This window comes from Rhinolophus hipposideros (genome assembly GCF_964194185.1).
Source record: "Rhinolophus hipposideros genome assembly, chromosome: 1".
NCBI classification, from domain to species: domain Eukaryota; kingdom Metazoa; phylum Chordata; class Mammalia; order Chiroptera; family Rhinolophidae; genus Rhinolophus; species Rhinolophus hipposideros.
In genome coordinates, this window is record NC_138047.1 from 32463744 (window position 1) to 32477524 (window position 13781).

The 13781-nt window shown below is 32.6% G+C and overlaps 1 protein-coding gene across 4 annotated transcripts in view; it reads left to right on the forward strand.

Moving 5' to 3' along the window:
• The window catches only part of GABRA2 (gamma-aminobutyric acid type A receptor subunit alpha2), a 147162-nt gene that overhangs the window by 72567 nt on the left and 60814 nt on the right, over window positions 1-13781 (forward strand). For all 4 annotated transcript variants that reach the window (XM_081062044.1, XM_081062046.1, XM_081062045.1 and 1 more), the window contains 2 exons: window positions 9390-9610; window positions 11558-11640. In XM_081062044.1, coding sequence (XP_080918170.1) covers window positions 9390-9610; window positions 11558-11640 — 304 coding nt within the window. The remainder of the gene's footprint in view (window positions 1-9389; window positions 9611-11557; window positions 11641-13781) is intronic.

The following is a 13781-nucleotide window of genomic DNA, read 5'->3' on the forward strand; positions in this document are numbered from 1 at the left end:
CTATTATACAGAATAAAAGCCTACTATAATTAGTTTAATATAGTTACGCAGACACACATACATACTACACACGTGTGAATTTAAGAGTTAAGGTATTACATGCAGGTGACTGCTCTCAGATATTTGAGAGCTTTTCTACCTTGACTGATGCCTTTCTCCTTATGGACCATTGGAGTCGTTGCCCAGAATCCTCGTATATTCATTCATGGGCTAATTATTTTTTATTTTCTGTGTTTCAGGCAGTTTATTAGATGCTGGTGACACAGCACTGAAGGAGGTTGTTCTGATCCTTGTTCTCAGTGTGGAGTGAAAGTTGGCCAAATGTAGGGGTTGGTAAGAAAGAGAGAGTGCAGCAGAGATCAATGAGATTGGGTGGTAAGATGGAGCATGACACAGCAGAGGCCCTAAAATATCAGTATTGCTCCAAGAGACAGCGTGTGGGGTGAAAGGTGGATTGTTGAACGTGAGGCTAGAGAGGTAAGGAAGGGAGAGACTATACTGGGCCTTGGAGGCTGTGAGAAAGGATTTGGACTTCATCCCAAGGGCTTTAGAAATTCTACTGCTAAACTCAGCAACACTTCATTCTTTGGATCTCCTTTCCTGACATCATGGCAGCCTCTCGGGCACATCCTGAGAGGATATCAAAGAGTCCAGGCCAGTCCAATTTAAACATTAATCTCTTATGCCATTTGAATCTTCTCTCCTTTCCTCAGCCATTTTCACAGCCAAAGGATGTATAGTAGGCAATTGCCATGTTCTCCTCTTTCTCTCATTTTTCTGGGTCTTCCAGAGTTGAGGCAAGGTGAACGGAGATTATAAAAAGGAAGAAAATGTCTTTTCACTTAGCTTGTGCTATTGATAATTTTCTCTCAGCAGTCAATGCCATTTATATTGCTGGAAGATAAATGCAGACTCTTTCATGGGCTGCACTTGTGATTTCTGCTCAGTGTACGCTTTATTACCCCAAACACCTAAAAACAGGTGGCTTGTTCTTTAATGGACCTCTTGTGGCATCATACTCATCCTTTGCACTTTACTTTGTGATGTTTTGCAGCTGAGTGTCCCTCCCTTGTCAGGTCACCTTTTGTTGAGTATGGTGAATGGGGAAAAGGATACTTTCAAGGTGATTTAAGCCAGGTTACCTTCCTTGATGTCCAGTTTCTAAGAACTTTATACATATGATCTCATTTCATCCTTACATGAGTTCTAAGAAGTAGATTCTATTATTATCATCATTTTATAGGTAAGTCAACTGAAATAAAGAGAAAGTAAACCCACTCAAGGTCAGATACCTTGGTCTACCTGACTTGAGAGTGCATGCTGTTAATATCTATATCATGTTACTCTATTTATTATTGCTATTATCCTTCAGTGTTGTGTTTGAGTCACTTTTAAACGTGGAAAGACTGACAGAGATTCTAAATCTCCAATATCAGCCCTGCAACTAATTTCTCTCTTCACCTTCCATAATCCATGAGTGACATCCATTTATTGGTCTGAAAAATAGGGGAATTTCACTCTGTTGTCTTGCCTCCAAAGATTGTTTTGTATATTGTATAAGGGAAAGAGCATGGTGTTAGGAAGCATACATTTGGGGTTCAAATTTTGGTTTCCTCCCTCTCTCTCCCTCTCTTTTTTGTTTCGAATGAGGCTTCAGAAGTTTTCCTTACCTGTGAAACGCTGATACTTTTATATATTGAATACGGTTATTATGAATTTTAGATAATAAATTATATCAAATTGAGTTTCAATTGAGTAACAATTAAATTGTAACTGTTAATCATTTTGAAAGCTTTGATTAGCTATATTTTAATAATCTACAATTAGAATATGAATCTTTAGTATAAGTTTCTAATTTGGTCATGAAACTCGCTTGGCCCCTATTTCCAAAGAGAAAGCCCAGGCAGCTTATCTGCACCATGGTTGGGACATGCGATGTCTATGGTTTTCTGCAATTTCTGAGTGAGCTTTTATGCATAAAAGTGTTTTCTGATCTTGTACTAATTGTTTATTGACACTCTGTTGATCTCTTCTTAAGTTTCTAATTTTTTGCAATGTTTGCAGTGCTAATACTGGGCTAAATTTATGGTTCAACCCCTTTGAATACCAACTGAAAGTGTTGGAGTTCAACCATTCTTGTATATTCCAAGATTGTTGTTTCTTTAATTGCTCCACACCTGCTTTATAAACCACGTTTTCTTTGTATAGAAGAAACACATTGATTGTAATTTACTCAGAGGAGACTAGGCTTTATTAGCAAAGAGGGTATAATAAAATAAATTTGGTACTTTAAAATACATTCAGTAAATCAATATAAGGGAGAAATCACTCTGAGAACAGGCCTGCCATTTGGTTGTTTTAGTGAGTAGATATAATTCATCAAAAATAGGCTATAAACATTGACTTATAATTAATGTAGCCAGACACTAAAAATATGCTGTCTTCACTAAATTAATGTGTCCTTGAAATCATGTTTACACAATGAACTGTGCAACAGAGTGTGATTTCCTTGTTTGCAATACCTATTATGGAAATAACACTTAGGGGTAGTAAAAATTTTGGACTGGAAACTGTACCTTTGTCTTGGCTCTGCCCCTAACAAGCTTGGAAACAGGAAATTCACTGAATTTATTTATAATACCAAGTATAAAATAAATGAAATTGGATTAAATTTCTGGTAAAGATTTTTTCAAATCTAGAAGTATTTGGATTCTCTAACTCTTCAGCTTTACCCAATAATAAGACTCATGTCTCTTGATAGCTGCATACTATATCCTTACAAATTTTTTTATTTGTTTTGTTCTAAGTTTTTTCCTTACTTGTTTGTATATTCCCTGAGAGATTTTGCAGTTGACCTTGTTATTATTTATTTCTTTTAGAATCTGAGTTCATGGGTCTAAGTCTTAAGTTTGTATGAAGAAGTTGCATTGTTTTGAACTTCTCAGGCAATTGTTTTATAATGCACAAAATGTAATTTCTGTATCAAATATATACTCATGGCAAATTGGAAATTTATTTTAACGAATCTTTCAAGGATATTATTTTTAAATACTGAAAATGTACATTTTATGTGAATTTAAGGCAACCATGTGTAAATAATTTATTTGCAAATGCTGTTATTCTTAATGGAGATCCAATAAATATTTGGTTGAAATGTCTCCTTATCCTGCCTTTTTAATTTAGAAAGCAAAACTAGTGGATCAACTGTATTTATTTATGTATTTATATATCTATATACTTTTGTACTGATATATTAAAATATTATAAGGTAAGCACTAAAGCAGAAATTGGAATGAGAGAAAGTTAAATTACTTATTATTTCATGAATAATTCTATTTATTAATGAAAGATTTATCTTTGCTCCAACTTAAGCTTGCTATTCGTGATAATATTTTACCAATTATTTTTTTAAATGTGCTTTATTATTTCTAAATATCTTTCTTAAATACTTTATAACATAACAGTCAGAGATCTGATTCTAATTCACATTATTTTAATACTTGTTTTGATGACTGTTGTAGATGAAAAAGGTTTATAAATTCAAATTTAAAAAAAGTTGTCTTTGGCTATTGGTTACTGAATCATCCCAAATGGACATATATTTAAAAAATCCCATCCACCAATTTTAGATATTTGTCTTCATGTCTAGATGTTTAGTTTTTTGTTTTTTTTTCCCCTGTGGTTTGTTTGTTTGTTTGGTTGTTTTTTTTTTACTTACTGTTAGCAGCAATGACCTTATGTTATCATTAACCAGTAGTTCAAGGTACAACATTTGCTTAAGAGGAAGCTCATTATTAAAAACAATGAGTATAAACCCATATTTTAAATAACCTCATTGATAATTATAAATTTGGTTTTGCAGATTTTGTTTTAGTTGATTAGTTCATCATCCTTCATGTGGCTAATGAAGAGCTCATATTAGGCATAGAAGTGATATCCCTTTTGCTTGTTGTCCATTTGTCTGTATAATTGTTAGGGTTTTCTTCAACCCTTGATGTAATTTACCAGTAATCTTTTGGAACCATTTGTCTATTTTCACTAGAGTGAGTTTAATCAAAACTAAATGTTATAACTTGCAAATTCACCTAAGTACAAGTCACAGTACACCGAACGCAAATGAATGAGGCATCACTTGACCATTCCTCCCTGAAGCTCCTTCTTTTGTTGTAAGATGCCTTACATACATGACCATCATCTACTTATGGACATGGTGAGAATGTCAATATTATTCCATATATTATCTATTAGCAAACCTTCACATATTTCTTATATTTAGATAAGAATTCTATATAAAAATAAAGATTCTATATTTTCTTCCTACACCCAAATGGATGTATATACCCCACTTTGTAAACCATTGTTCTGAGCTGATCATCCTGCTTTTGCTCACAGGCTTTCTCTTCACTGAGGTACCATACAGTTGATTACAGTTTTTTTTGCTAAGTGATAGCCAACCTGCCTCCCTGGGATTAGACTCATGAGACTTTCTTTGGAGTCCCATGATGAAGTGAAGTTTTAGATGCTCTCAAGCTCTTTATTCATTCACAGAAATATTTTAGTTTTCTCTCAGAGCTGGCTAGTGTAATAGATTGCAGTGATGGTCCCCATTTTTCACCTCTTTCTATATCCGCATCTTTTTCTGTTTAACTTTGTAACACCCTCCCACTGAAAGCGGAGTGACCGACTGTAATACTTGTTACTCAACTTAACCATGTAACTTGCTTTGACCAATGAAATGTTAAAACACATTACACAAGCAATGACTTGAAATGTGCTTGTGCACTGGGGTTTATTATTTTGTACTTCTGCCATTGTCATAAGATTGATAAGCCCAGGATAGCCCAGTGGTCCCTGGAGGAGGATGAGAGACAGAGGATGGAGCAGAGCTGAATTGTCCCAGTGGCCCTACATGTTGGCAGCCCAGATCAGCCAATGGCTACCTAGCCCACAGATGCATGAGCAAGAATAGCTGAGATCAACCAAGCCAAGGTGAGGTCTTCTGACCACTCATGACTTCCGAGATAATAATAAATGGTTGCTGTTTTAAGCTCCTGCGTTTTAGGTGGTTTTTACATGTTAGCAGCTAAATGATACTAGCTAGTCTCTAGATTTTACTAGTAAAACTCTGATTTCCTTTAATGACATTTACAAATTCAGGATTAGGGGAGAGTACTTAACTTTTTACCCTCTTGTACTCTCTGTTCAATCCTCAACTCTTGAATTCTAGCTTCTGGACTCTTCTTTTGACTAAGCTTTTAAGGTATTTCAGCACTATTTGACACTGTTAGTCTCTTTATATATGCTTCTTAAATTTTCTTTTTTCTCCTTCTACTCTGTGTGTGTGTGTGTGTGTGTGTGTGTGTGTGTATGTGTTATTTTATGGCTCCTCTTTCTCAATTTTCTAGAGCTCTTTTATTGTTTATTTTCATCAGTTAATCATGAAACATGATTTTTTAAAAATCCTCATTATTTTAATTATCACTGCTAAAAACAATATAGTCTGGGATATGTCCAATATATTAGTAATCACATTAAATCTAAATGGACTGAATTACCCATTAATGTGAATTACCATTAGACATTAAAAGATGGTAATGTCTTAAGATATTTTCAATAAATTGGAAATAATTGGTATCTTCAGAGTATATTCTCTTATTACAAATGCAGTAAAATTAAACATCATTGAACACACACACACACACACACGTATAAAGAAACTAATACATTTGGAAACATAAAACCACACTTCACACTATCTCTCACATAAAGAAGAAAAGTCATAATGGGAATTATAAAATGTCTTTAAACAATAATGAAAACTATTAATTATAATTATTATATAGCTATAGTAATCATGACTTTAGAACTGATGCAGGGATAGACAAACAATAGAAAAGAAGAGAAATCTCAGAAACATCCATACCTATATGGACACTAGATACGTGAGAGAAATGCCATTGCAGATCTGTGGGGAAAGATGGCCAGTCAATAAATGGCACTAGAAAGTTGTTTTTCCCATTAGAAAAAAAGGTTGTATCTTTATCTCATATGATAGAAAATAATTCCATGATCTAAATTTTAATTTACATCTTAAAAAGAAGCATACAGGGATATATTTATGATATATCATGTATCGTTATGATCTTTATTAGAATTCTTATTGAGTGTGTATTTTAAAAAATTGTATATAAATAATATAAAGAATTTATATAACTCAATTAAGAAAAAGTCAATCTAAAGGAAACTAAGTAAATGAAATAAACGGACAATGCATAAGAGAAAACTAGAGTATTTAATGAACATGAAAATGTGTTACATTTCACTAGGTAACAGAGAAATCCAAATGGTAGTGCTATGAAACATTTCACACCAATCGTAATGGCTAAAATGAAATACTCAGTACCAAATTGTAGAGAAACAAGAAAGTTTATACACTGCTAGTGGGGAAATAAATGTGCATACCTCTTAGGATTTCAATTTGACAACATCTTGTTATTTTTGAAGATGCACATACAATACATTCCAGTAATCCACTTACCAATTTATTCTAGGGCAGTGGTGGGCTTACCAGCGCCCAAGGGTCAAATCCTATCTGCTGTCTATTCTTGTGAACGAAAAATTGTTGGAACATACCACTCTCACTCATTTATGTATTGCCTGTGGGGACATTCACACAATAGCAGAGTTGAATAGTTGTGATACTGACTATATGGCCTGCAAAGCCTAAGGTATTTATTAACCGGCACCTTATGGAAAGAGTTTACTAACCTCTGGGCTAGACTAACTCTTACACCTGTGTATTAAAAGCATTATATAGGAATTTTTATAGCAGTATTGCTTACAATAGTAACAAATTAGAAATAGAAAACAATATATAAGAGTAAGGAGAAAAATGAATATATGAAATATTTGTATAAGGTAATCCTATGTAGCAGTGAAAATTAATCAAAACACTAGATGCATTGCCATGAATAAATCTTAACTATCTAACTGAAAAAAGTAAGTGTCAGAAAAATATACACAGTATATTTTTGTACCATTTCTGTAAATGTTAAAAATGTGACACACAACACATATATTTGTATAGTAAATGCGTAAGTATATGTATGGGAATTATAAACACCAAATTCAAGAAAATCATTTCCTCAGAGAGTAGGGGAATGTGATTGTGGAGGGATAAACAGAAGAAGAAAGGCTGCAATAGTATTTGTGATGACATTTCTGCCAGTGATAGTTGCAAGGTGTGTTTAATATTCTTATTACTCTTGCATATATGTCTGAAGACAAAGTAAAATAATATACAAATGAAAGTCAGGGTCCCTTTCTTGAAGATTTGCAAGCTAGTTGGGAGGCAGAGGAACAAATGTATAGTTGCAATCTTATAGTAATAGAATGTTTTACAAGTAATAAAGATAGACATATGACTATGTGTTTTCCAAGTGTTTAAGGGACTGGGAATGTGGTTGTGAGTAGAACTCATTTGAGAGGGTAGGGAACTTGTTTTATTTGAGAAATGGTAGAGAGTGAGGATTTTTAAAATTCCCTAGCACATAGCATGACTGTGCCTGGTAGGCATGGGAGAAAAGGGCCCCGATCATGCTGGATAGGTTGGCAGGGCACACCTTGGGAACCTGTGAATGCTCAAAAACAAATGGCATTCCTGAAAAACATTTTTAAAAAGAATGGCCTGAAACGTACTGTGTAAACCTTATGTATCTCCTATGTGGTAGGGCTGTAGGACATGATTGCCATAGCAATAGCATCTAAAACAAATACAACATACCATAATTTACAGAAAGGGAAAAATTGAATTTGAAGTTTGATAAAAAAGTTGTAAAATACGTTCAATTTTCCTGGAAAAGTAAATGTTATAGATACTCGCGTTTGGCTGGAATTTGAGGGAACCACAATTGGAAAGAAACACTTGCGTAAAAACTTATCCTATATAAAGACTCATATCTTAATCTAGTTTTTTTATTGTTGTTGTTGTTATTTGAATTCTTCTATATGACATTAAACATGTAAAACAATGACTAAACCATGGAGACTGAGGGTGGGTTAGATTATAAAATTTTCTCCTACGGATTAGAAGCACAGCCCATAACCACTGTTCATAAACTGTTCATATGCCATTACCTATGGCTGATATTTATCATCTTCATCCATTGAAATTTTTGAGGGATCACTGGGAATCATTTACTTTCATTTACTTTATTAATATTTGTACAAGTGAGTTGATAGTTTCATAAGTATATGGACTTTTTTATCTGCCCCTTTTTGCACACACAATTTTAGTTAAGTGAAATAGTCAATTACTGCAGTGTTTATTTTCAAACGTGTGATAGCTGAAATTATGCTCAAAAGAGAATTTCTGAATTTCTAATTTCCAGTGTGTAGTTGAACATTTTAATTAGTTGTCATGTGAGTGCACAAACATACGCTGACAACATTTTAACATCCAATAGATTGTCAGTATTTATCACGATTGTGAATTGTGTATCTCATCTAAAATGTATGCATTCTCTTATGCTAAGAAAGACAGAAAGTGAAAAGACTGGAGGAATGCACAAGTAGGGGGACAATGAGAAAGAGAGAGAGAGGGACAGGAGAGAAGAACAAAGAGATTGAGAGAGAGATTCAGGTAACAAAATATTGGAGAATGATAATAAAAGAATTGATAACTAGATAGTCTGTATGAATATTTAAAAATATATTTTAACCTGAGGGAGTTTGAAAAGTATTTGTATTTTAAGTATTCTAATAACTTTTCAAAGTCTTCCTTTTACAACTAATTTCACAAGATAAACTTTATTAAAATCATCATCAACCCCCAGTACATTCTTGCTAACAATATGATATCTCACCTTTTTTTTTTAAGATTTAAAATAATGAGACATTCTACAGTTTCTTTGGCAACAGGAGATGATGATTCATACAGATCTGACAGTGTGTTTAATAGTTGTTTCTTTTTTTTTCTTTTTTTGCTACTGAGAAGGCTGCCTGCTCATTCTTTCTTGAGATAAATGACTTACAACAGTCCACCCAAACACTGCCCCAAGCATGCCCTCTCTCCAAGTAGTTCTAGACCATAGAATACACTAAAGCAGTTTGAGATCTTGTTCAACTGAAAGAGACCAGATAAAGTCAATTTATTCTTTTCCTCTCATAATAATATGTCATTAATTGTGTACATACACATACTTTATCCCATTGTAAGTGGCAATATTTATTGATAAGAGAAAGGAATGATCTTTCTGATTCAAAATTTATTTCTCTCAATTATAGCTTCTCTCTTTTAAACTATTCATATTATTGTTTTTGTTGGAGTTTTGTAATCCTTGTATCTAAAACATTTATTGTTTTCAAAAGAATGCTACTTTATATTTCAGGAATATACAATAGATGTTTTCTTTCGACAAAAATGGAAAGATGAACGGTTAAAATTTAAAGGTCCTATGAACATCCTTCGACTTAACAATTTAATGGCTAGCAAAATTTGGACTCCAGACACCTTCTTTCACAATGGGAAAAAATCAGTAGCTCATAATATGACAATGCCAAATAAGCTTCTTCGAATCCAGGATGATGGGACTCTGCTATACACAATGAGGTATGTTTTTAGGTTTGGTATGTTGCATTTAAATACTGGCAAATCCATGTATTAAAAAAAAACTGGTCAACCTACTTGTCAAGTATTAGCACAAGTTGAAGGTTTTCTTAAGAGATCATTGAAGTATCCATAATATGCATTGTAAATGCTTGCATATTTAAAAATAAACATAAAACAGTATTTATGAGCTTGATTCTCATCTTAATGTGTTAAAAATGTAACACTTCCCTTAATTATTAAGAATTGATATTTGTGGCTATTTTGCACACTACATTTTAATTAAGTACAGTTTAATAGCATGACTTAAACTTTTCTTTATACCAGCTTGTAATTTTATTTTTACTGTCTCATCAGATAGCCCATCAAACATTTAAATGATTTTTAAGCAAGCTTTTGTTTAATATTATGATCCACCTGATGAAATTAGTCTAAAGAAAAAGCTATAATAAAAAATTCAGAGGAAGTTTTTAATTAATGAGGCTTATAAGCAGATTGATACCATAAGCATATGTATTATATTGAACCTAATGGAATTGCCTTTTTGTAAATTAAAAAGTATCATATAGCATCAATTTCATATTATTCAACCTTAAAAAAATATCTAAAGGGATATATGACGGTTGACACTAACTAGTGTTTCATTTTAACTATTTCCATGAATCAATCTTTAAAAATAAGTTGCTTGTATTATGTAACAATGAAAATCATCACAAATCTAATAAAATAATGTGTAATCTAAAATTAAATATTTAATAAAGGCTTTAAATTTAAAGCATGGATAATTTTCATTAGCAGATGTGTATTTCAGGCATTTTATGTAATGTCATTTCATACAAAATATTAAGTGGTAGATTTCAATTGTGAACATTGTTTAACAAGGGGCAATAACAGTCCTGATTTTTAAAGAAAAATTTCTTGAGGACTCATTGCTAAATGATCGTTGCCTAAAATGGAAGTGTTAGCTTCCATTTTTGCCTCTCTCTCTGAAACTTTCAATTCAGAGGCCATACCTCTATGATTTTACACACTTTTATCATTCCTATGGATTAAGACAGTGATTGAAAATTTGGGTCTTAAACAAAATATAGTCAGATAACACACCGAGTTTTGGAAATTATTGCATGGGGTTCTGCTTAAATACTCTCTTAGAAGTATATAAGCTATAATTAAATTGTTGTCCACAATTATTTTGCTCATTATGAAAGATTCTTCTATAAGTTTGATTTAGTACGTGTTTAATTCACTTTATCTTTGTGTGAAATGGACTACTTGATGACTGCTTTCTTTATAACAGATTTGCTATGATCACAATCTCTTTATTGTGATCATGTAGATACATAAAAATATTTAGTTAACATTCATAACTTGTGTCCATAATTTAGCCAACAGTCTCAGCAAGCTATTTTCAGGAGATGAATCTATATACGTATGTATATATATTTATATATTTATATTCATATACCTATATATGATACTGATTCAGTTTAATTTTTTTTGAAGAGAGCTCATCTGAGCTAATATTGAATTCTCATATCAATTTTGCTATATGGCTGTTGAGATGATGGGAGAAAATGACAATTTTCTCATTATAGTTTTTTTCATTTTTCTCTCTAATATTTTAAATACTAATAGAGGTTAATGAGAAAATAGCTCTTCAAAAATGTATATATGACTTCTTTACTTTTTGATAAACCATAGAGTATAAAACAGGTAATTACATTTGTAAATAAATATTACTGTTATTTGAGCTCATATTTTATATATGCTAATGCTTCCTGAAGGATCATCTAAATGTGAAAGAACAAAAACATATTTAAATGGAAATTAGCCTAATATGATGCTATAATGAAGGTCCTACCTCATCATTAATTCTGTTGACAAAAGTAAGGAGTGATTTCTCTTGACTTGCCAATTTACTTAAACAAAGAGTGGACTTTTGACTTTTAGGCTTACAGTTCAAGCTGAATGTCCAATGCACTTGGAGGATTTTCCAATGGATGCTCATTCATGTCCTCTGAAATTTGGCAGCTGTAAGTATGGGGATGTAGTTAACGTGTCGGGTCAATAGTATCCAGGATAGTCAGCAGCACTGCTTCACTGTATAGTTTCTTCTCATATTATGGACTACTTACTACTTGCCGAATAAAATGCGGAAGTAAAAGACATACTGATTTTCCTCACAGAACTAATTGGCTAACCTTCTTTTAGTTTCAAATATTATTACATTTTAATCATGGTGTTTAAATGATCATTCCTTTTATTGCTAATAAAAAAACATCATGTGTTTTTGTAAATGTGTAAAACTAGACCAGAAGATTCTTGAAGGTCAGGATTATGTAATTTACCTTATTTGCCAAATGCTAGCACATTAAAAAAAAGTGAAATAAATGTTTCATTTTTGTCAACTCAGAATGACTTGTAAAGGACAAATTCTATGGTTTATTCAAGTAGCTATCAGCCTGTTGCAAATGGCAGTCACAGAAGCTATATCTGTGCAATTATCTTTCTACTTTCTAACTAATGGAAGGTATTTTCTTTTTAATTTCCTAAAATAAATTCAAAGGACATGATGTAGCTGGATTGCTACATGCAGGCACCTTCTGCATACATAGAATATTCCCAAAATGGCTCTGTGCATTTGGCCTTCTTTAGGTCACAAAGGTTATATCTTGTATGTCAAGCAGAAACATTCACTCTCCCGGAATAAGTGAAAAGAGGGAAGGTCAAATCAATCTCGAGGCCCACAAGCCATTCAGGACAGGTTCAGGATAAATTCATGGACATTACTCAGCACCTTCTTTCTTGTGTGAGCATGTCCCATCGCCTGACCTTTCCAAAAACCTTGCTCTTTCTGGCACTCCCGTTTTTGTCCATTTTGAGCAGCTTTTGACTTTTCCTTCTCTTGAATAAAAATGTAGTTCTCTAACCTGATTAAAAACATTTCTGTCTGAATAGTGTGCCTTCTCCCCACAGACTGTATTGAGTGAGAGAAAGAGAAGAATGATAGCTAATATGAATGCAAAACCCTCTAATTATTTTGATGACCATAGTTTTGTGGAATGAAAAGTTCAATCTTGCTTGTTCTGTTCATTCTTACAAAAAGGTGTCAGCTCTCAATTTTCTTGTAGCATCTCTCCTTTGTTTAACTACAAAGCCCTTTTTTATTGTCATGGAAACCACCACTTCAATACTGGCATTTCATCCAAAATTATTTAAGATAGTCAATCATGTTATACAACATAAATATGATGCTGAAAAAACTACAGCAGATGCGTCAGGGAAAAACTCATTTGCATTGCATAAGCGATATTAAAGAAAACAATTTTAAAAAGCCTTCATACCACGGAAAGAATTTATTCATGATAATGATGCAAGAAGGAACGGCATTTTTCAATGGACAAGTTAGTGCTATTAAGACATCAAATATAAACAATGTGAAGTCTCACTACTGAATATGAAATAAATCCACATGAAATTATTTGAAATAAAATTTAAAATTCTTAATAGTGTGTCTACAGAGTAGTAGAATATTGCATGCTTGAGAATATGGTTGTCTACAAATGATATGGGCAACAAACAAAAGTTTGTTGATAATCATTCTCTGTTTTTTATTTAGTTTTCTTCATGTTTATGTTTTGACACATTGAACAAACAATTTATATATTATTTTATTAATCCTTGCGAACAGTGGGTTCTTAATGTATAAATATCAAAAGCATGAGCATCTTTATGGACCATCATGGACTAATAGACTAACGAGCTAACCCAAACCTTAAGATGTTGGCACAACAAATCTTTGGCAGAAGCAGCCATTTATTAAATGACTGCAGAAGCAGTCATTTATTTCTGTCTTACTTAAAAAAACTCTTCATTTCCCCCCAAATGATGCAATTTCTGGAACTTCATCATTGTCCTGAACTAAAAGAAGCATCTTTTTCTCTTAAGTTCATAGTTTTGAACTTAATTTTGTTTCGTTTTATTCCTATTGCCTCACATTTTTATATATTTCCTTGCTGTTCAACTTGATTTAAAACTTCCTGAATGGGAGTCTAGGCATATTCTGTGCAGCAACCCAGGATAAATGGAAAGTTGTCTTTTTGCATAAAAAATTAATAATTAAAAATATTTTGGGATTTGTTTTTTGGTTACCACATATGAAGAATCAGTCAGT